This window comes from Etheostoma cragini, chromosome 8 (assembly GCF_013103735.1).
Source record: "Etheostoma cragini isolate CJK2018 chromosome 8, CSU_Ecrag_1.0, whole genome shotgun sequence".
NCBI lineage: Eukaryota > Metazoa > Chordata > Actinopteri > Perciformes > Percidae > Etheostoma > Etheostoma cragini.
The window spans coordinates 8,851,380-8,876,286 of NC_048414.1; the positions used below are offsets into that span (position 1 = coordinate 8,851,380).

Genomic DNA, 24,907 nt, shown 5'->3' on the forward strand with positions numbered 1-24,907 from the left:
TATCCACAACTTGAACCGTTCAAGGCTTGGTGCGCATTGACACACTGTCTCCTCATGGTAACACTGTATTGGGTGACTCTCTGTGGTGTGTATGCATGAAGCAGGATTTATGCTTCTGCTTTACAATGCAGAGCTTTTGGTGTGCCTTCGTACATGGCCTGAAGTTTATACTTTTGCGTGCGTGTCGGCGTCAATCTCTTTAATAAAAGAGAAGGGATGGCATGTGTATGCACGTTGGGAGTGTGTGTAGGGGATTAGCTTCTTAGCAAAGTACAGACTCTAGACGCATTGTGGTAGAAACAAAGTGTCTCCCCTTTGCTTTCTGAACATGGTTGGACATCTGTAGTAGGAAAAATGAACCATTTCCATAATTTCATGTTGTCAATGAAGAAGACGAACCCAGAAATAAGTTGGGGAAAATGCAATGCTACCAAGCCAGGGCCAAGCGGACCAATCACAAAGCTGCGGTCTGCGTCGCGGGATGTGTAGTTACATTGTTTAAGAGGTGCATGTCAGGTTTGGCTCACATGCACCTCTCAAAAAATGATCTTACATAGATTTAATGAAACCAACACTTCATGAAGAGACATTTATTAGATCAGTAGAATACATCACCACCATCATCATCATCATCATCATCATCATCACCATCATGCCAAAAAGCAGCAGCAGCAGCACTTAATTTCCTCACTTTCACTGTATATCCAAGACAGATGCAGCTAGTTACTCTATATTTTCTCTTTGTAATAATGATCTCATCAGTAGCCCATTTCTACTTAAAGTTCCACAGCTCTGGTGTTGAACTTGTCTTGTTAGCCTAAAATTGCTTCCCAAGTGACAACTCCAGCTGTTTCTTATCATCCTCCATCATGGCTTCCAAAAACAGATGAGGTTGGCAAACACTCACTACACAAGGTCATTGGACATACTGATGTGTTGCAATGCTCAACTGACATTGTTCAATGTTGTTCATTGTCAGTTCAGATCTGTGGACCTATAAATCCACAGTGAGATCCTGTTTAGATCTTGTTTATAGTTTGTGGGATTCTGTTTAGATCTTGTTTATATTTTCTTTATGAACACCTACCTCAGGAATGATCAATTATTCAGAGTCCTAACAGAAATAGTATGTACATCTTTGAAATAGTTATTATTGTGTACTGCTTACCAAACAACAGAATAACGGTGACAACACCAGACTAGTATATCATTACTAAAGCGAAACAGGAATACTATTGTATTCACATGCACTAGTACGCAGTGTCATACTTGAACATAGACCATATTTTTTATATTTACACAATGTTCACAGCTACATTCCAGGTTTGTAGTTTTGTGTGTGCATTCAATAACAAAGGATTGTTATAATCAGAAAAACTAGAGTTTGTATTTCACATGCAATGAAATGAAGTTGTTACACTGTGCTGCCTGTGAAGAACATGAACATGAGGCAATGAATCTGGCAGAAAGAAATACAGTAAGGATACTGGATTATTGCTCAGTGCATCTGATATGTAATGCATGTAATATTGACCAATATTGATAAATAGCGTCCAGTCTTACTACAGTATTTGTGATAATACAGTTATTTTAAGAGATTGGTCCTGTCAGCTAATTAAACCAAAGCCTGCACATCACAAACATATTTTCACAATATACATAATTGTATATCAATAAATACACATATATTAGAAACAAAGTGTATGCAAATCAAATGACCAGGGAAAAGAACTCTGTATGACATTTCATGCACTGAGATGATGCCGTTGGCAAACATCTCTCCTGTCTAAAGTGACAGTCAGTGACTGTTGACACTGAAAGGAGTCTGATGATTAAAAAAAAAAAGATGAACAGAACAGAATGACAAAACCTGACTTTGTTTGGGAAGCTTATGTAGGGCATAGACACACACTCTCCCTGTGTACAACTGCTTTCCAATGACTTTTTCTTAAATAAATGTTAAATACAACTGCAAGCCATTCCCTTTAGTATGAGGAGACGCCATAGAATACAGTATTTACACATCTTAGCTACATAGTTGTATTTGTTGACAAATGGTGACGTCTGCTCCCATTTTCTTGCAGTGATTGGGCATTTTTTCTTTCTTAGTGATTTCTTTCTTTCTGTCTGAATGATTTATCCATCTACAAAAACCAAAACTGACTGAACATCCCATTTGTGCTTTCCATGAGCTTCACTTATTTTGTGCTTATAACTGCACTGCAAGTCCGTTTACTCTCAGTTTTTTTAATACAATCACACCTCCTCTTCTTTCATATTTGTGAAGTAAAAAAAGAAATGATCATCTACTTGGTTTCACACTGATAAAGACACCTAACTTGCATGCCATGAGACAATGCCATTGACATCTCAATGTGGAGTCTGTGATATCTGTATGGATGGGTAAATGTATCCAGTTGTTGTGCCTGTTGACACTGTCCCTCTGCAGTGTTCAGGCCACATAGGCCAGCTGAGATAATATGCTTGAATGGTCTGGCGTGATACAATATCCCGTTTCCTGCTGTCCTCTGTACTGTCATACAGTAAACATGGCTGCCCACGCACAGAACACACCAGCTGGCAGATCAGGCTAGTATTACCTTTGTTTCCAGTTTAACCTTTCTGTCCAGTCTTTGTGGAAGATGTCTGTTTCTCAGAGTCAAGGAGAAAAGTGGGTAGGTTGATCAGGGTTACAGAATGAGGGTGTGTTTGCAGGTTTGGGTGTTAAAAGTCAAGGTTCATAAGTCAGACACTGCGGGGAGCCCTCTCTAGTTCATGGGTCCTGCGGTTGCGTCCCTTCTGCCTCTCTTGCAGGTGTTTCCACTTAGCTGCCAGCCCTTGAGCATGCATGTGGGTGCGAGGGTTCACAACCTTCTGCTGCTGCTGCTGGTGTATTTGTACTTGCTGTACCAGGTGAGCTTTCTGTCTCCTGTGCTTTCTCTCCCTTTTCCATACCTGCTCACATAACTCATCCACACTGTTGAGAGTCGGGTGATTGACCAAAGAGAGAAAGTCTCTGTACCACAGCTTTTGGTTGGGAGTTTCTTGAGGTGGGGGAAGATCCGATGCAGGGACGCTGACTGCGGCCTCTTCATCGCGATGTAGCAGGTCCTCCAGGCGCTCGCTGTCAATGACCTCTAAGGTCACTTTCAGAAGCATCTGCATGAAGCCATGCTCCACCGCCTGGCACAGATACATCCCAGAATCCTTCTTGTTAAGTGTCCTAATCAGTAGGCCCTGGTCTGTGCGGATAAAACGTTCTTCTGATTTGATCTGAATGACAGAGTCAAAGACAAAGCAATAAAGCCGGACTTAAATGACATTCACCATTTCCCAAAAAAATCTTTTTGGGAAATCCCGTCAAAAAATCTTATTAGCTGTGTGTCATGGCTGTTTTGATTAAACAACATTTATTTCACTTAAATCAACTATGGCATTACATATTAATTAAATATTAATACATAATATCATACTGTATTATCTAAAAAACAATCTTTATTACTATCATTATGTATCTGGTCTGCAGACAGATTGTATCTTTTTCAACAAAATAGATGAAGTGGGTGCTGAGGTTGTTCCAACCTCTTGCTTGTGGTCATCAGTAGAGCGTTGATATTGCCAATATGTCACAGCTCTCTGGGACTTGGGACTGCACTCAAGGAAAGTACTGCTGTTCTCCACACCATACACAGTTTTATCCACGAGAGTCGTCTGCCCACTTAGTTCATCTAGATGAAAAATAAGAATATATTAGTCACCCAAGTTAGTTAAAGGAAATTTGCACGATGTTAGTGCAGATATCGGTTGTGATAATGGCTGAATGTTATGTTCTACAGCAAGCTTTTGTGATTATTAGTGTTTTTCTATCTCTGTTTTTCTGCTTTTCTTTGACAGAAATGTAAAAAAAGACGTTGTTTTCTAACTACTGCCTGAGGTAGGGGCCTGGTTTTTACTTTTTTCAATGACTGCATTATACATTATTTTGTCACATTATCCTGTCCCTTTTCTCTTTTCACTGTATTTTTTGTGTGTCTGAATCACTCCATCAACATAGCAGCTTTCAATAACATTTCCTTTCTTTTGTTTTTTACACTTAAATGAAATACATATAATCACAGTCTATTAGACACAAGTGTTAGTCTTGCTTTTGGACTAAGACCACTAACAGGGCAGTGTAGTGAAGGGTTTGACATCAGACAGGAGGCTTGGAGGAATCCTGACCATGTTAATTAGAAGCTTCACATGGACCGACTCTAATCTTCACACCACCAGAGACACATAAAACACACACATTCAACTGGCTTCTCTACGGTTCACATCGCTACTGGAAAGGCCAGCAGCAGCTTTGGGATCATTTTTATGTTCAAAGAAAAATAAATCCTTAAAACAAAAGCTCTTCTCAATTTATACGAAAAAATCCTGTATGGTACCAGTCAAATTAATTGTCTATACTAAAACCAACATAAAAATATCTTATTACACATTGCCATTATTATACCATAGTTAATAAAATACTTTTTTTTTTTCTTTTATGTACCATGGTGTTGCAGATCTGAGCATTGTGTGAGTGGGTCTCCATTTCTGATATCTTGCCTCCTTGTTCTCCTGCAGAAACACAAATATAAACATGTTAATGAGTCAGCAGACACACTGGCTTCTTTGTACTGTATGTGTTCCTGTGTGTGTGGGTGTGTGTGTATGTGTGTATCTGTGAGAGGAAGAACAACTGTTTGCAGGGAGTTTGTGTGTGTAGGTGCATGTTTGAATGGTGTTTTGATGTGCAGCAACAGTAGAAGCCAACACAAATAAGTAAACTAACAGCAGGCAACCCATAGCAGTGTAGAAAAGCTTTAATTATAGGGCTTTATGACAGAGGAATTCTAACCTAATCAATCACTTCAGCCTGATGTCTCACTGGGTTGCAGATGTGAAAGAGATGGAGTTTCAGGTAAGATGGGAAACATAGCCCTCAGGTTATTTTCTGTAAACAATAAACGAAGAAGCTATGGAGACACCAAAAGCAAACTGGTAACTTCTTCCCCCTCTTCTTACCATTGTTCTAACCCCAACACTATTAATTGGATGTAAGAGTTTGTTCTAGCTGTGTTATGTTTAAAGGTAGGACTCTGGAGTCCAACTAACAGCCTGAACAGGACACTGTGCAGCTATGCATTCAAATCAATAAGCCCCATGGAGCTATGAGTGGGAGGCTGCACACAGAGCACACACAAGTACACACATACATGAGCACATACAGATCAGTCCACTACTCCAACTTTGCTACCACCAAACCTCTAAAACCGGCCTCACCCCAGGTTCACCCAGACAGCCTCCAGACATCACAGACGTTGGGTCTCATTTACAGTAAACACATGAGGCAGGTTATATTTCTAGCTCTCTGGTAGAAACACGACCCTCTACCTTTAGGGGCTTTTGGCAAATATACAAAGCCTGCACTATGAGTGTGGCCTAGCTCCAGCCCTGCATTGCAGTCTGACTGCATATGTTCTCAATCACTACGTTAAAAGCCTTGTATATAATCCGGTTTTACTCCTGAAAAAATATGGCCAATATGTCAAATACAAGTGATTCCTAAACAAGCATGATTAAACATGTGTTGTACATTGTACATGTTGAACTCTAAAGCAGGTTGATCTTATGCAATACACAAACTCACCTCTCTGCACATCCTAATTGTGCTACTTACATTGGTTTCAGTTTCAAGAATGTCCTGATTTGTCCAAAGGATGCATCAAATCCAATGTGTATACATAAATTTGTGTGTTGATTTACCCGCTGTTGATTGGAAGTATTATATTGCATTTGAGCCAAACTTCAAAAATACCGGCTCAGTGTTTTGAAGCGCTAATTAGTCGGTGTGTACAAGGTGTCAGACAGCTTGTAAAACACAATGGCAGGGTGGCGACATGACATGAATGTGTAAGTGTATATTCAGTACCTCTTAGCCATGGGAAAGTATCTGGAGCACTCAGTGCCGTCCCATGCACAGTAAGGGTCCCTTGCCAGGCAACATTCAGCACAAGCCTTCCCATAAACCTCACACCGATGCAAAGGCATCTGGGACACACCAATGTCTGAGCCCAGATACAGTTGTTGCTGTGAGGGTAAAAGAGAGAAAGACTTAATTTTCCAAATCTGATATTTTATTTTTTTGCATCTCAGTTTAGGTTTTACATTTGAAGGAGCGGCACTTTGAGTAATACGCCTTGCTTGTGTGTTTCAATGAAGCCAAAATACAACTCAGGAATGTGAACAGACCGTTTTACTACAGGTGCTTAGCACCCTCCTACCTGTCAATTACGTGTCTCGTTTTGTCTCTCCCTGCCATTTAAGGTGACATGCTAACTGTAGCTGAAAAGCCAACAATTGAGATCTGTGTGTATTAAAGTGTTTCATCTCAAAGTGTTCTAAACAAGGGCTTCTTTGTTCTGTATTTAAGTGAGGTGTGTCACCTTTCAGGAAGCACTCTCACTCTCTGAGAGAGGTTTTTCAGACACATGCAAAAAACACTATAATAAAAATAACATTTTCATATTTCCCTAATCCAATCCAAAGGCTTATTTCCAGCCTTCCCTGAACTCAGTTACTGAGGTCATCTTTCTTTTCAGACTTATCTTGATACAAGCATGATGTCTCCTTGCTGGCTACAGTCGTTTGATCTGCTACATTTGTTTCTGTATTTTCTTTGTAGATGCATTAAGAACTACAATAAATACCTGTTTTGTTGACAGTTCCATCGCTGTAATGGCTGTTGGCTCCTGTACAAATAATAAATGACACATCAACAAATTAATCAGACAACACTTACAGATTCTTCAGTTGTACTTTAACTTTTAAGTGATGAGAGAATGACGTACTCTGAAGACAGTCATTTCTTCCAATAGGACTTCCTCCAGGTCGTGCCAGGAGCCTCTGGGGATGGATACGACTTTCAGTATCGTCCCCATGTCTAGCAGACAAAGGAAGCAAACATGCCTTGAGTAATCTATTTCAATTGGTCAAAAAATCAGGTTAGTTTACAGTATACATGTATGCAACTGTAAACATAAGTGTATACCTGTGCCTATGAACATGACATCATACTGGCCATCTTCTGCTTCTACTTTGTCCACCACTATCTGTGTGAACTGGTAGTCCACATCTGTTTTGACAATGATTGGTCTATTGTTAATGGGGTAGACCGAGTTAAACATGGCCGGGTGGCTTCTGGCAAAGGTTACAACTTCATCAGGAAGGTCTTTGGTTGTATCAAATCCGCCAAATGTTTTGCTTGGGCACTGTGGAGAAAATAGTTCATAGTTATAACAATGACAGTAGGACACACTAGATAATTAATGTCAAGATCAGATCAGAACACATTGACATCCCAGATAAGAGTGTACTCACTGTGCCGGGCCGGGGGTAAGGAACCCGTCCCTGGAAGGGCACCCACTGATAGTTGGGTCCATCTCTGTGAGCGTAAGGACCCAGGAACACTCTCCTGATGTCTGTCATGCTGTACATACACACAGCTGAACCTTTGAAGATGTTGCTAAGGGGCAGTAAGAATGAGTCAGTTAAGGAAAGGTCAGGTTCTTGTTGAAAACACAAATCATGCAATCCGTAATGATGACAACCAAAACTATTTCAAATCAGCCAAAGTACCTGGAAGTGGTAAATACTGCATAGATGATCGGGCTCTTAGGATCCTTCGTGCTCATGAGAAAAACATCCTCTGAAAACCATAGAGAGTGCACTATATATTACAGAAATTTTCTTCAATAAAAATAAAGCATTTCCGCTTCAGGAAATAATGCATGAAACACGTTTCAAGGTGTGGGAGCATTCACTCACGTAGTTCATCAAAGTGTGTGTCAATTCCATTACTGCCAGGCACAGAGCAAATAAGACGAGCCTTCAAGAAGGTGGTCCACTTGTTTACCAGACTCCTGTGGCCTCCCAGGTCATTCTGTTGGACAGATAAAAAGCATAAGCTTGCATAGCCTAATTCCATACTGCTGAGCTGTGAATGTCTGCCTCACTACCTCTGGTGGAATATGGTGTGGTGTTCCCTTACTGGCTGCATAGACAGCATTTTAACTGCCTACCCTGTTCAATTTATATTTATAATTTACATCTGTCAAAATCCTTTCATTAATTGGTGAAAAATGTTATGTATAAAACTTTGCACTTGTAAGGCAAGGCAAGGCAGCCTTATGTGTATAGTACATTTCAGCAACATCAGACATCATCCTCATGATGAATAATGGATTTTTCTAAATATGAATGTGAAGAAATATGACTCTCTCTAAAGTTCTATGTTCCAGTACACACCCTAATAATATATGCCTGTGTGCCTTACAGTTAAGTGTTTGTTTTCCAGAACACAGCACACAAACACAGAGGCACAAAGTGCTGGCTCATAAAAACTAATCCCACTTAGTGTTGATTTATGACAGTAAATTAGAATATGTCAAATATGCATTGGGCCAAATTAATAGCACATCTTGCATAATGGATGGCTTGTCTTTCGTTGAGCATAGCACATTCCTGACATACTGGGTAATCAGGCTGTTATGACAGAGTCACAATATGCAGCTAAATGGGAGGTTGAGGCTGGACATTTCTCGCTGATCTAGAGTCAGCCCGGTGGATTCCAGCTTTGTGAATAAAAATAGGATTTGGAGCGTAAAAGCTTATAGAAGACCAGTGATTTAACATAACCATCCCCTGGAGCCAGAGGGTGTAGCAGAGCCAATCAGTGCCAAAGCCTGGCATTACGATAACAGTGCAGGCCTTGACAGCGCCTTTGCCTCTCAGGTTCTAGTGACATTTAACATTTTGCTCAGGTTTCTGTCTTCAGGGGCTAATTGTACCACACACAACAAAGCCCACTCTTCTCCAGGCTAAAAATACTCACAGATAACAGCCCCTGAAACCTGCCATAATGAAAGCCACTCAGACACCCATCAAGTGTTTTTCCAGATACAGAAGCTATTTGACATGTCCATGTGAGAGTGCGTGTGTCTTTGTCTCTCTCCTTTTGTGTGCATCTGAATTTTTGTCTGTGAGAGCCCTTTTGCATGAGTGTGTGTTTAAATGGACATGTGGCTTGTAAGTGTTAATATGTGTGTGCGTACTTTGCAGAGCTGTCCGATGCGAGCATGTGTGGCCTTCCCAGCGTGCTCGCCATCCAAAGCGTTCTCTTTGAAGAGCAAGTAGATTTTGTCATCTTCTGGGTTGTCACTCTCTGGAATCAGATGAACACCAACAAACCTGGGATCTGCAACACATAGAGAGACACACAAACATCAAACAGACAGGATAAAAAACCCAAGAGTAATGGACAAGGACAACAAATGGTATCCCTTCATTTAAAGTGGCTTTGTCATGTTGAGCCTATTAAGTAACAACACAAGTTTAATATTGAATTCTAAACTCAACAGGCAGCCATTGGAGAAAAGCCCACTTGAGTAATGTACTCCTTGCTCTTTGTTAGAGAAAACAGGCTCCAATATTTTGAGGCAAGCAGCAAAGCTACACCTCTTTGGCTGAACAAAAAGAATGGAGTCATTTCTCAGTCCTTTTAAAAGATAGAACATGTTTCCTGATATGGAGACAAGAGTAAATCAATTCCCAGAGACTACTGCAGGGTTGACAATAACTAGGATCTCTGTTTTATCTATCTGTCTTTCCATAGTGCCCAGGCAATCCTTTGGTATTCCGTTTGCTGATAAAATGATCATCATGTTTAATGTACAAGTACAGCTGAGTGTCATCCGCATAAAAGTGGAAAGTTATTTTCAAACTACTAAGTAAAAGGCCTGACAGTAATATGTAAATAGAAAATAAAAGAGGCAATCCATAGGTCAGAACTGCAGCATCAGACTTGACATTACCAGCCGCCAGTGAAAATGTTCCGCATAGTAAATTTAAAGACTTACCGACTAACAGACAAAGTCAAGGACCCAAAATATATTACATGTTAGAAACTGCTAATGAATATGATTAAACTTGGACAGGGATTTTCTTATTCGCTCTCACCATTTAGCCACCGAGAATCATGTTGCTCCGTCCTGATTGGGTGATGCTTTCCAAGAGTGCGAAAGATGGCAAAGTCCCGCCCCATGAAGTCAGCTGATGTCCCGGCATACAGTTCTCCATCTGATAGCAAGAAGAATGAAGAATGCTAGTTTAGTAACACCAGCTGATGAAACAATCCGAGGTGATTCCCCCCTGTGAGGCAGGTGTTAAAATCTAAGGAAGTGTTAAGGGGCTTTGCAGTGCAGATAGACATGAAGTTTTTAGAGAACAATGACAGTGATGGATGTGATGAACATCAGGAGTGTGAAATTGACATTAACACAGTGGGCAGGGCTGAGAAGGGAAGCAAGGGAAGGGTGAACACATGGAGTGACACACAAGGAGGGACAGGACGGAGGTGTGAGACTGGGGGAGTACATAATAATGCTGGTAAAAGGGGAGAGAGAAAGGGGAGAGGAGATGAGGGGTGATGGGCTGGAAAATGGCCATCTGCTAGATTAAACAATGTGATATAACAAAATGTGACTGGCAATAATTGGGGGTAGAGAGGAAAGATGCTCACATAGTCCTGCTTTATTTGCCAACAGTGGGGATTCAGTGCAAATAAAGCTCAATATAGTGGCATCCGCTATACACGCCCAGAACTTAAAGGAGGTATATTCAGATTGAAATAGAGTTTACAGTCCTGCCAATGAGCGGTTTCCAGTGTGTATATACAAACTACAGAGCAGATCCACTTGTAATGAATGACAGGAATGCCCTGTTCTGTCATTCACATTTTATACCCTATATGTCTGCTGAAATGAAAGAGCAAGGCAGAGGGTGTTTTCAGGACTCCCACATTTTTATATGGACTTGCTGTAACACCCAGAAAAACAGCACAGTGTGTCGGTTAACTCACCAATTAACATGGAGGCAGTGAGCAACTTGGGGTCGTAAGGACTCTTCCCACGGCCATTTTCTACAAGAGGCTCCAGTCGGAACACACTGTCCTGGACATGAAGAGACAGAAAGTTACAGACAGGCGTTAGTAAATCATCAAACACATGGGTTTGGCTTTAAATGTATACCTTATATACCTTATATATACCTTATATATATATATTAATAGTTCAATCACGGAGCGGATAAAGAATACATTATGTGACATTGCCGTACATTGTAAAAAAAACAAATCTGAGGTATTTAGAGAGACTTAGGTTTAGAATCAAGGATTTGGAATGAAAACAATAAATCTCATCGCTCTCTGTGACTTGGTGACCTTTACACTCATAGGAAAGCCATTAGATGAAATACATTACTTTTGATCTATTTACAGTAGATAGCTTTTCTCAGAGATATTTCCTGCATCTAATTGTCTTTAAATAGCCGTCTAATGAATAGGAAACGTACATTTATAAGCCTGACTCAGAGACATTTGGAGGAAAAGAGAGCAATTTCCTTCGCTCACACTGAAATGAACACACACGTACACATAAAGCAGTTCCATATTAGAGTGATGAATTGGAAATCTTGCAGACTTTGAAACCCTATGTGTAATTTTCCACCTCGTTTTGCTGAATGAAACCATTTTTAGTACTTCATACAAATCATCAGAATATACTTATACTATACACTGGACTACACATGGTCCTTCACAACTTTAAATACATTTTATTACGATACGAAGCCCGGTGTGGTTTTTATATACTGTGATGTAAACATGCATTTCATTGTGTAGACAATGTAACGTGAGCCTGTACCTCTGTCTTCTTGCCCACTTCCAGGTAGGAGCACACAGGGTGGAAGGCTCCTGTCCCACACACATAGAGGTGGGTCTGGTTGAACGGCTGCAACACCTTAATGAAATTTGAGCACTCCCTCTGAGTGATCAGAGACAGAGACCAGAAAGCTGGATGAATAATTGACTTTTGACACAAAACTAATTTCCAGCAAAAACAGAATTTTTACAGTCTTTAGCATCACCGCAGCTTGTTGTGTTAGTAAAAAAGTTGTGAAACAGCTGGATAAATGAACAGGTCAGACCTCACCATGAGCCCTGGTGCCGAGGAAAATTCATTAAATAGAGAAATCTGTAATGATAACAGAGCCAAGCTTACAGTAATGTCCTGTAATCGCCCAGAAAATGGTCTATACAAACTCTAGCACTGTGCTGAATAATAAATCTGGAAATAATATTATGACCGGACTAAGCTTTATTATCCATGACTCTGTATTTTTTACACTTCATCTTCATACACGACAGCACTCCCACCCCATCTCCACCCGGACACACATGCTACAGTCTGTCTCTCTGAACTCAGTGATGATGTCTTTTACTGCTGGCTTCAGAGATTTTATGCACATGAGCTGTGTAATTTACCATGGAATAATTGTGAAAGCCATACAGGAGGGATTTAGACTATAGAATAACAATAGAGGCAGTTGACAAAAGTCAACAATAATAATTCCACTGTACACCAATCACAGTAATGCAGGCCAACGTTGGCTTACTGTTATTAGAGTATACAAAAGTGATGTTCTGGGACCTTGTGTAAGTTTGTTTTACGATTATGATTATTGTAGGAACATTTATCACAAGTGCTTTTCTGGACTGTAGTGTGTGTGTGTGTGTGTGTGTGTGTGTGTGTGTGTGTGTGTGTGTGTGTGTGTGTGTGCATGCGTGAATTTGTGTGCATGTGCGAGTGCATGTGTGGCACAACAGGCATCTGTATGTGTTGTATGCATTGCTACGTTCCCTTTTGGCTTATTTCCTTGTGCTTTAGCAGGACATCTCCAAGCAGACCTGACCTCAAATAAAACTGAATGTGTCGTCACATATTCAAAAATAAGAAGAAAAACAGAGTAGCATGACACATGATGCATGACTGGCTTTACTAGGTCATCAGCAGATAGCACCCTCTGTTTGCATAAGCTTTTGTTGTCATTTAAGCAGCTGTCTTTGGATTTATGTGGCCTATGGGTGAATGGGCCTAGTGATGAACACTGTTACAGGCAAAAGAAATAACACATGACTGTGCATGATGTCTTTGCCCTGTGGTATCTGTCATACCCCTGAATATTTAGCATGGTGATACAGACAAGATAACTTAAACCATACCGGAGTGTCAAACATGCCATACCTTACATTGGCAGGTATAGAATGAATAGTAAAATAGTATGCAGATATCTTTAAAAACACGATCACACTTACAATTTAATCAACAAATGTTATCCACATGGCTTGTTACAAAAATGTCTGGGATTGGATTTTAGATTTTGTGCAGATGAGAAATTGAGCTCACTACGTTAATCTGCAGCATGAACCACAAAATATGATTATTGCAACTAACCAGAAAATACTTTCCCTTCTACTGCTTTTTAGTTCAGCAATTTCCATGTTTGAAATTGACTTAGTGCACATTTGTTAGAATATGCAATAGCAACAGCTTTCCTTTTTCTCTTTCTTTTTTCTCAGCTTTCCTTTTTTTGTGTATGGTCACACCTTTCACAGCCATCTATCTCTTTTTTCATCCTTTATCTTCTGAAGTGTTTGCTTACAGTACTTCAGGGGACATCAGCAGACTCGCTCTCCATCTCTCTGCACCTCTCTCCACCTCTCTTTAATTCTCACTCTCCTCCGACTCTATAACAGAAAGACCACCCCTCAGGGCACCCTATTCATCCATGCCACAATGTTTACAGAAAACACACAAAGGACTTCATGGCGCTTCAAATCAACCATACAGAAGGGCAGGATAGCTGGGCCAATACCCAGGCAGAGAACTGAGGCACAAACAGCATTGCCATGATTTTACATTCCAGCTATGGCCTTAGGCTCTATTGAAGATAGAATTCGTAATAAAGCTCAAAGGGAGCAGAGACAACCTCTCAGCGTGCTTACAAAGAGTTTTACCACACCACACAAGGTGCTCTAAAACCGGACAAGGACACAAACAGGGAGACGTGAGGCCTGGCTTGTCATGCAAAGGTTGAGTGAGGTAAAAAGTCTGAAAAGGCCCTGGGTCATAATCCCACAACAACAGTTTTTTTTGTTTGTTTCAGATGCAGCTTTAAGTTCAGCTTGTCGAATTGAATACAAAAGTCTTGTCCTAAACAAATAAATGCACTGTAAAGCTTGAGAAACTGAAATGCCGGATGTGTGTGTGGTGTTCTGTTCTCAAATGTGTTACTGTCGGGGGCAGGATGGAAAGTAAGTCATTATGTAATTTTGGGAAAGGTTATTCCCAAAATTATGCATGCATACTAGCCACAATAATGAACTTTGAGTGACACCAGTTTATCTAATTCAAATGGGGCAAATTAGCCTTTCCACTTGAAATACTGCAAACCATTCTGTCTGAAAGGATCCGTTTTATAGTAAGCTAATCCAGGCCAAGACCTGTTTTTGTTTGCTCTCTGAGGTTTGATAACATGGGAACAAAAATGCCCATGATCCCTGAATATGTGAAAGTAGTTAGTATTCCTGCAGTAATATAGCAATAGGTCTGGCAGAAAGCACAGCAATTTCCCTGTCCTCCCTTTATTAAATTGCATGCCCACAGGCTTGATAACTGATTAAGGTAAAATTATGGTCTCAATCTTGGCTCTGAGATTATGATCAGTCCATTCAATGAGCAAAGCGTTGTGTTGTCCATTTGACTGATTGGAAATGTAAACAACCAACAAGCTGAAAGGTAAGATTAAATGTCATACTTAATACATGGAGCACACATACATTATGATCCTAGTTTACCTACAATAAAGGTTTACTTTGAGTCATGCAGAATAGCACTTCTGTCATAGCATAGAAGAACAAATACATTTAACAACATCTGTCGGAGTGGACGGGCAAAATGCTGACACCCACTTGCCAGAAGGATGGTTTTAGTTCTTACCGAAAGATCTTTTCCTGCCCACTTGCATTCATCTCTCCTGGTGGGAGAAGCCAGCCAAGGGATCTGCAACACACACACACACACACAGTTCCCGTGCATGTTAGAGAAGAATCACCCTCCTCCCGGTATCAGTTCAATAGAGTGAGTCGATACAGCTCCTGCTTGTGTGCACGCATGTGTATATTTAAAGGATGTTTGGGTCACAATGCAATTTGTTATCCACTTTGTTTCAGTTTACTCCATTATTCATCCAGGTGTGCAAAGAGCAGCTAACATGCCTGCCACAGCGTGTGATCGTGTGTGACAGCCCTGGTCTGAAATATTCATTAGATTATTTTCTGAAGAAACAGAAAAGACTGTTCCGAGATACCTGAACCCCTGACTGGCACTCTGGATAGAGATGCACACAAGCCAGTCATTAAGTCAGTCAGAAACACAAACACACTTTAATCATGATGAAATGATGGATGGATGAAAGCACCAGACAGACAGACTGAAAGTCAAACCTAATTTTTACCTGTGTGTAGTCTCTGCTGATGTTAAGGAGGTTGAAAGAGAAGATGTGGTCCTTGGCTCCCACAACAAGTCTTCCTTTCTCCTCGTCCAACAGGAAGGTGTGGTAAGCCGAGCTGTTGGCCAGGCCTTCAAACGTCACAAGGTTGTTAGACTCCAGCATGTCTGCGTAGAAAAGTGATGATCAGCATAATATGATAATCACTTTGTAAAAATTACAGGAACTGTGGGCAGCATGTAAGTTAAAACGAATCCATCAGCTTAACATTTCAATGATTTCATTACATTTCCATGGGTGTCTGAAAGACCCAGCCTTGGTTTTAGAACGCTTTCAACATTTCCAACCACTTAGAATTTCTGTGACCACAGGCTCACCTCTCCATTCATAGTCTGCCTGCTCCGTTGTAATGTTCCACATTTACAGACTGTTCGCTGCTGTATAATGTGAGGATTCACTCAATGATAAGTGAAAAAAGTGTTACATTAGGTTCTTTTGGCTGTATCCCTAAGAGACTTGTCTATTTTTCCTTTTTATATCAAACCCTCCTTCAGAGCTTTTTCATTAAGTTTTTATTTATTATGTGCTTTTTGTGTAGTTAGTTTATTTGTGTAAACGTTGAAGCTTCCCATTATTCCCATTATTACACAGCTTTGCCAAGCAGGGCAACTAACTGACAGATAGTGAAAAACCACTGCCAAGCCAATTTGGACTGGGCAGGTATGGCAGCACTGGGAGCCAGTGATCAAACTGTCTGCATGGGGAAGTTTGACCTTGACCAGAGCAGCCAAGCAGAACACTTACAGTGGAAAACTGGAAGGAATACATGACTCTGCTGATATGTCATTGTCCAATTGCAGGATTACTCTAAACCACAACGGATATCCCAGACATGTTACTATGGGCTACAGCTCACGTTTTGCCGTGAAATGCAAGGGTTTGTCAAGTCTGGCAAAGAAGCGCCATATGCTTTCACAGCAGAAAGCCAAACATGTTTCAAACAGACATCAAGGATCTCATTACTGTAACAACCTCTAAAGGTGGCAAAATGACCATGGCATTAAAACACCTTTTGTGTAGCATGAGCACACACAAACACACATTCATGCTCTGTTCTTCTCACATTTTGTAACTATGCTGCCCTCCCAATGACCACCCACACTAGGGTGGAGAATTACAGAACAGAGGAAAACTGATTCCTTTTGGTGCTCTCTCTCTCTCTCTCTCTCTCTCTCTCTCTCTCTCTCTCTCTCTCTCTCTCTCTCTCTCTCTCCCTCCCTCTCGCTCTCTATCTCGCTCTGTCTCTGGGAGCAAATAACAAAAATGTTCATAAATGTTTTAGCAAGGAGAATGCCCCCTCTCTGAAGTATGTCAGAACCCAAGAGTGTGAGAAGACACAAGCTGGCACACAAACTGGTGAAAGAGAAAAGAAAATTGGAGCAGAGGGGTCATCACACTGCTTTGACTCATTTATAAAACCCTCTCATTTAATAAGAATTTAAACATGGGTCATGAAAATTGTTTGTTAAATCAAAATCAAATCAATATTGCATATTACTGAATTATAATGTATTTCCGTTGTTTTGAATGAAGATCAGAGTTTAAATGTATGTGCTGGTAATACTAGCCATTAACAGGAAGTGTAAAATAGAAAGGATGATGAGATTAATGGAAAAAAAACAACAACAACAAAAAAACAAGCAGGATTTGAAACGTTCATGTACACATTCACAAGTGCGCACAAATATAGACTATTGTACACACAGGATGGTGATACACAATGAGATGGCATTGTGTATTTATTGTCATTGTGTTGGTGATTTAGTTGGTTTCCTCTGCCTCAGCGCTGATGGGATCAGATTCATTGTCTTCTAAGTATAAACTCACAGCTGTGTGACCCAGCCAGAGAAGTTGAAGTCTATATCAGACTTAATAAGTCCATAAGGATGTAATAGTATTCTTGAAGTCAGAAAAGAACAGATCTATTCGGTAGCCACTTAGAATATGACTCAGACCAAACCCCAAAGCTGGTCATGACAGTAGCAATGCAAGCCAAAGCAGTTTTATCCAATTTAAATTATGATTTAACAAATGCTTCCAGACATTTACAGTATCAACTTGTGTCTTGTATGTGTATGTATGTGTCTGTAAATTTACAATAAATTGCACTCTTTGTATTTTATTGGGGATGTTTTCTTGGAATATTAGTTATTACTTTTTCTAAAGAGATGTTGGGCTGCACATAGCACAGCTACTGTCTGAAGAATAGGAAGAAGGTCATAAAAAAGAAGCAGTATAAGTATCGCTTAGCCCAAGCTGTGTCCTAGATTTATGCTCCTGCTGTAACCTTGGTGATCAATCATTAGTGGATCCACTGTAATCCCTTCATGACAGCCCCTGCTACCTCAGACACTCTTTCACCTGCACCAGGGCAGTGTTTGTGTTTGGGAGTGAAAGAAGAAGACAGAGAGAGGACACCCTCCACATATGATGAGTTTTAATTTTCTCCGTTGAACTAGGAAATACTTCTGGTTTTGCAGCCAGCAAGGTAATAACACACACACACACACACACACACTCACACACACATACACATTCACGAGTCACCTGGAAAAGCCAAAAGGATCCTTTCTGTAAACCGCCAAGGACATAGTGTGTCTGTGTGATTTACAAACTCTGTTTATCTTAAGGAAATAAGCATTGCCACACAGAATAATACACTTGTTTTATAAACAGCTTGGTGTCAAGGATCTGTAGGGCAACTCCACAGACGTGATGATGGCACTTCACTTCTCCTCAAAACCACATCCCTGTGAGAGAATAGAGATCAGCATCACCACATTCACCCACCATACACAGATACACACTTCTCTGTTTTGTAAAAACTGTCTACGGGAGTGGTATCCATGGCAACAGACCATTCAACAGAGACTACTGCTAAGTTATTAAAAGCTATTCATCCAGAGACAGATACTCCATGGGTATTGTGTGTGGAGCTGTGTTTGTGTGTGTTTATGGAGCATGCTCTGATGTGTGTTATTGGAAAGAAACAGGATGTTTTCCTGCAATGCCAGAGGTAGTAGCCTATACATGTCTGAACAAGTGTCCCCTCTGGTTAAATATACAATGGGTTAACACCCTGTGCATGGCTAGAGCAATGTTTTTTTTTCGCCTGTTTATCCTGGAACTTCATACTTCATTTTTCCTCAAATCGGTGTTGATACGTTGTAAGTTCTGTGACAGCACTTTTACAGAAGCCTAATAAGACTAGTTCATCATAGAACATAAATGGCTGTTTTTAAAGAGATGCAGACAAACAAACAGGCAGACAGAAAGATGGAAACATAAGGACAGGTGGATAGGAAAGTGTCTTTATGCCAAGACATAAAAACAGGTGAATAGGAAAGTGTCTTTATGCCGAGACATAAAAACAGGTGGATAGGCACACATTTCCAAATGTGTGGCCGAAACAGGTGTCAGCTGTTGCACTGCCATATTTTACAAATTTTCACTTTTAGCCAATAACTATTGAGGTAGGGCTGTCCAGAATCCGGCAAATGTCCCTTTTTTTTACCTGCTGTTTGTTGCCTACTTTGTGTTCTTTTCTCTTTTTTCTATTTTACTATTCTCTCGCTCTCTCTCTCTCTCTCTCTCTCTGTGTGAAAGCGGAAGAGCAAGATGGAAAAGTGGAAAGTGAGAGAGAAAGCAAGTGAGTAAGAGAGAGATAAGGGGGCAGATGGAATGGATGCAAAGAATCAACAGTCCCTTGTGAGACTGATAAAAATAAACTCTTTTACCCTACATTCTGTCCGTCTTTCTTTTTCGACTGGAGGGCACAGAGAGTGTTATCTAAGTGCTTCCTAAGAAGAATCTGAAACACGTCTTAACAATAACCCACGTGTGGCCACACTGTATGTGGGAACACTGAAGTCTGACCCTGGTTCAGCAGCTTCACTTGCGTTCATCCTTCCCATGGCTGACTGCATGACTGCAGTGTATACAGTCTCTGATTCATCCCCGCCTGAGGGAAAACACCACAAAGCTTCATGAGTTGAATAATTTGTTCGGTGTCAAGCAGAAATGCAGGCAAACACCTTCTCAACATCAACTCTCACATATTGCAGACTGATCTGCAAATGTGCACAGTTTGAGCAGAGGACTTTAGTTATAAGTGTACTCAAGATGTGTTTTCATTTTTCAGGCAATAAAGTTAGCGCAGAGAATATCTGACTTTCATGTCTAGGGTTGGGCAATAATACAAAAATGCAATGTATCGTTATTTTGGGATGACATGGTGCAACTCTGTTATTGTTTTACAAAATGATTGTAATTACTTTATACATTTTTTTTGTATAACACAGTTTTGTCTGAGTATCATAGTGAAACAAAGTTCACAACATTTGAGTTTGATCATTTTAAATGTGTGTTTTTATACATTTGCCATATTACATTGGTATTGGAAAATGTTGTCATTGATATTAGGATATGCATTTTAATCGTATTGCCCAGGCTTTCATGTCACTACGCCAGTTTGTTAACCAATTGGTATGGGCACTGGATGTGATGAGAAGACATTTTACATTGCAGCTGGTACAGATATAAAGTCACAAAACTACAAGTATTCCTCTGAGAGCCCCTGAAACAAGTCAAAAAATCTGACCACTGGCAAACAAATGCTAAACATGACTCCAATTGGAGGGGACGAGAGACCATTTAAAACCAGAGAAAGCCTCCAAACATCCAGCTCTCTGAGTGTATAGGATACGTTCCCATAGCCATTCAGGGCCACTCAGAGTTTATACAAAACACACCCCGAGAAACCCAACTCCGCTCCAAAGATTCTTAACGTGCTTATGGATTAAAGGTCCTAATGTTAGAGAACTTCTCAATTCTCTAACTCTGATTAAAAGTCAATTTGCCCTATCATGAAAATAACAATGAAACAAAAAACACAAACAGCTTAATGTATGACTACTAGAGGCAGTAACACCAAGGAGTTACTACTGTAGTAATTTTCTTGGCAGTTTTCTTACTTTGTATTCAAGAGTAAGAATTTTGTCTGGTGTGTGTGTGTGTGTGTGTGTGTGTGTGCATGCATGTGTGTATGTGTGTGTAAGCCGTTGGCTCTTCTCAGGAAAGGGGTGGACAGATCAATTAGAAGGAGAAGAGAAGAAGTACTTTTGGCAGTACACACACATCCTATAAAATTAAAGTACGCCTATCTTCCCTGGATAGCAAACAACATGTGTTCTACTTCTTGTGGCCCATAAACTTGCAAAACCATGTGGAACTTTATTTATTCCCAAGAGGATACATTTACCCTGAGAGTGTGAATCAATCTCACATCAATTAATGTCAACGTATAACATGTGTGAAAGGACTCAATTCATGGTGCTGTGGTGCACTGTTAATTCATGGCCTCCCACTATCTCATTATCACCCAGTCACTTAGTTGTTTATGCAGTTGGACCTTAGCTCGTGTTTAGGTAGCCATGGGGTACCATTGTGATCTTTCCCCCTACTCCACTGCCCCTCTGCCCCTCAACCCTCACTTTCAAAGATCTGTGGAAATCTCCTAGGGTTCAGCGGGGTCTGTGTGTTCGTGGTGTTTGGTCAAGGAAGTTGGTATGGACTGTGTTCAATGAGGGCTCATACTGTGGGGGAGCAGGCTGCTGCTCAGGTTCACGCTTTCAAGAGAAACACTTCCCTGCTGTGTTCATATGAGTTAAGTCTTCAGTAGACTCAAAAACATGTGCAGATGCCTGCACCCACACAGACACATTCATTTGGACACGTTGTAGATTTTCCCTGTATTCCTAGTGACCTGTAGGGGTCAGAGTTCCTTTACTTCACAGTCCCACGTGTCACTGATCAGACGTCCCTCACTCCTGACTGGACAACTTCTCAGGCTGTCTAAGCAAATACTGAGCTGTGATTCACCGCAGTGAAACATCTGATTTCCTCCCCTCTTTTTTCACCTGTCACAGGGGTGATAAATAATGTATATGATGATATAAATGATTCATAATGCAATAATCCCATTTCACTTGCCAAATGGGACCTTCAGTGGCTACAGTTTGATGAAATTCTACAGTATTATATGAATAATTTTTTAAACCATATTCCAGGCATGAAAATTATACCTGCCCACTATCTTCTGGCTAGAACTCCTCAGCCAGATATGGTGCCAAATATTGTCCCCACCAGCCAAAATTTGAATGAGGTCTAATGGAAATATTGAATGCGCAGATGGCAGCCAAATAACCGAGCTGGCTGGGCTGCTACCTGAAGGCCTGGCTTCTAACAGAGATATCACTGCATGGGCGTGTTTCACCAAACTGACAGCATGTTGTTTTAAATGACTGATACGCTCACAGGTATCATTATCTAACTACAGATGGCCATGTATTTATGTGTGTGTTTGTGTGTGTGTCTGTGTATGTGTGCGTATGCGCATGCTCATGTGTATAATTATGGATCTCCCAGTGCTGAGCGAGAAATATTTCTCTTTGGGAAAGCCATCTGCTGAAACAGACCTGCACCATTCATCCTGAGTATAATTACCATGCAGGAAAGAACGGAGCGGAAAAATGACATCCAGGAAAAAAAGAAAGGGAGAGAGGGACAAATGACGCTCACCAGCCAGGGAGTCCATGTCTGGCACCACTTTTCATTGCAAAACTGACAACAGCAGTTGATCAAAACCGGGACAGAGAGATAGGAAGAAAGAGTGGATCAGAGAAAGACTTTTGTTATAAACAATTCGGTTCAGGGCAATTACTTTCCTAAAGACCACTAAAATGCTCTTCCCTCAGCATAACCCCACATTCAGGGAATTATTCTCATTAATCCCTACAGTGTGTATTATTCCCATCTGACTGATTTACTTAACCATTTTAGTATTATTCATATAATGTTGCCATGATGTTTATTTGTGCAGCTAAACTGAATGTATTGGATTTATTATATTTGGTGGAGTTATGTGCTTAACTGAATGAACGTTGAATAGGAACGTGCGGGTGATCTCTTACCATATAAAACAGCTTGTGTGATTCCATCACACAAGCAGAGGGGACATCTGATAAGCAATATTTGACAAGCCTTGTAAAGAATCTACTTGTCTACTTGACTTTGCTGGTATTTTTACAAAAAAATTAAAAAGAACACATCTCTCTGCTTCACAGCGACATCTAGGATCTCGCAGTTACCCCAAGTTCTACAGTTTTCTACAGCTTCTACTTCTAAAGCTTTTCTAATCACTTTATGGGCACATTTGGTTTGGGTATTCAAATCTACTCAATCAAGAGGCAAGGCATTGAGACATATTGGCATGATTTCCGACAAGCTACAGAGCTGAACCGTTCACAGATATACCGTTAACCACAGAATGCACAAATGCAGAAAACTTACCTTTATAGGAGAGTTTTAGCCGAGGGACGTTGTTCTTGGTCTGTTGGGCTCTGCTGCCCTCCGTCCTGAGCAGAACCACCCCACACAGCAGCATAATGCTTCCCCAGAGAGAGCCCATGGTCCTGGGGCAATAGAGGCCAGAGAAGTCCTTTAATACACTCCTCCAGTGCAGTCAATCTCAAATGTTGTATAGTGGAATAAATGTTCCTGTTCCAGCTATTATGAACAAAAGTGGTGGGTCAGTCCAGACTGGTTCTCAGCAGGTCTTGTCCCCTGCTAAATCAAAAATCATTTTCTGTTCCAGGGGTCAAAAGCCAAAATTAGAGTCCAACTCCAGGGGAGAAAGAACCTGCAAAGCAGAGTTTGGGATTACGGGTCAACGTCACTGCAAGTGATCCTCCAACACCAGCAAGCCCAAGATAAACTTGACCAAACTAAGCACAAAGAAGAGATCTTCACCATACTCAATGGGAGGAAGAGTGAGAGGGTCTTGACACGACTGCCATAGTTTTCTGTCCTGGTACCTAACCAGCATGCAGCTCTGTCTAAACAGTCATCCACCTTGTGACTGAGTCTCTACCTTTTGCGAAAGAGAGAAAAACTGGTCCAGTTTGTTTCAGCTGTTAATCCAGTCTGCTTGGTAAGCACAATCTGCACTGACTCTCTCTCTCTCTCTCTCTCTCTCTCTCTCTTTCTCTTTCGCTCTCTCTCTCCCTTTCACTCTGTTTTTCTATCTACCTCTCACTCTAATAAACTCTGCTCTGGACTAGTTCAGCCCCACTCAGCGCAGCTCTGCCCTGTCCCCACAGCACAAGGCACACAGTGCAACTGAGAACAGCTGAGGCAGACAGCAAAGACGGAGAGGGGACGAGAGAGAGAGAGAAAGAGAGAGAGAGAGAGAGAGAGAGAGAGAGAGAGAGAGAGAGAGAAGGATTGGTAAAAGAAGAGTGCAGTGTATGTGGGAGAGAGGGTGAGAGAGAGCATAGAAAGCATGAGAGAAACAAAACAGTGAAAGCAAAAGAAGTAGGAGAGGAAAGGTTAGGGCAAGGCGGGAGGTTAGAAAAAGTGTGAAAACAGAAAAACAAGGCAGAACATTCTGGAGACACAGAATGTTTGATTTAGTTTTGGAGTATATATGAATCTCTCAAATATAGAGTATATAGAAATGGAGGAACATACAAAAGCTGCCGAAGATTCCCCAGATGTACAGTACACTGAATCTGTATCAAATAAATCCAATACATTGTCAACAGCATGTACCATTTCCTGTGTTCTAATTTACCTTCAAGATAAACTTCTCTGCTTCCTAGTTTTCCTTCCCTCTGTCCTTCACTGTGCACACATCATTCACATTTTTAAATGCATCTCTACAGTATTAATGCATTATGCAGGTATTGGGAATTAAATGCAGGAAACTGTTTCTAAATTGGCTGAATCCCCTCTGTTGTTTCTTTCTTGCACTGATACTATATTTGTTTCTTCTTATTTTTCTAAAGACTTGCACAATACTGGAAGGTATCCATTTCATAAGGATTTATTTCCCAGAAGACCAAACGTAAATGAAATTACACATAATTTCTAATCTCACTTGTGCTCAAAGGTATTAGTCAATTCCAGTGATGGGAAGAACGGCGTTCCTTTTTTCAGTAACAAGCAATCAAATTGATTACTCTTCCCGTCTTAATGACGCCGTTACTGTTACTGCTGGAAAAATGTGGCACGTCACTATGATTGAAGCTGTATTTTTCATCAGACCAACTTGACATCTTCAGAGTCTTTGCCTCTCTGAGCCGAGAGGCAAAGACTTTTTTTTCTTCCTTGGTTAGGGGGCCAAGCACGAGACAGGCACATAAATGCTGACGATTGGCTGAAGTCGAGAAAAAATTTCATTGTAGGCCGATCAGAGGTAGAGTTGGTCAGGTGTTCAAAAGCGCACAAAGTCGGAGAGACAACAAACAACACAAGCTATAGTGCCTAACAAGCATTATTTAATTTTACCCAGTTGTGGCCTGTTGTGGGGCAATAAATATCAAAAGTTCCAAAACCTCTATGTTGTAATTTGTAT

General features: G+C 40.7%; 1 protein-coding gene across 1 annotated transcript; it reads right to left on the reverse strand.

Annotated features, from left to right (window-relative positions):
* Nucleotides 1-1,419: 1,419 nt before the first annotated feature.
* sema3ab (sema domain, immunoglobulin domain (Ig), short basic domain, secreted, (semaphorin) 3Ab) lies at nucleotides 1,420-22,960 on the reverse strand. Its single transcript, XM_034878842.1, has 17 exons — nucleotides 22,843-22,960; nucleotides 15,439-15,599; nucleotides 14,922-14,984; nucleotides 11,787-11,906; nucleotides 10,946-11,036; nucleotides 10,045-10,164; nucleotides 9,141-9,283; nucleotides 7,855-7,969; nucleotides 7,666-7,735; nucleotides 7,408-7,552; nucleotides 7,079-7,298; nucleotides 6,879-6,970; nucleotides 6,738-6,779; nucleotides 5,960-6,117; nucleotides 4,538-4,605; nucleotides 3,583-3,728; nucleotides 1,420-3,273 (listed from the first exon to the last, which is right to left on the reverse strand). Exons 1-17 carry the CDS (start codon nucleotides 22,958-22,960, stop codon nucleotides 2,746-2,748), a joined length of 2,400 nt encoding a protein of 799 aa, XP_034734733.1. The 3' UTR covers nucleotides 1,420-2,745.
* Between the last annotated feature and the right edge of the window lie 1,947 nt (nucleotides 22,961-24,907).

What these genes read in the sequence shown, in the direction of transcription:
- sema3ab (XM_034878842.1), bottom strand. Translation starts at nt 22,960, where the DNA reads ATGGGCTCTCTCTGGGGAAGCATTATGCTGCTGTGTGGGGTGGTTCTG. An exon ending in CACTGCCTCCATGTTAATTG is followed by an intron (nt 10,165 to 10,945) that starts GTGAGTTAACCG and finishes TCTTGCTATCAG; the next exon opens with ATGGAGAACTGTATGCCGGG. An exon ending in TGATTCTCGGTGGCTAAATG is followed by an intron (nt 9,284 to 10,044) that starts GTGAGAGCGAAT and finishes TATGTGTTGCAG; the next exon opens with ATCCCAGGTTTGTTGGTGTT.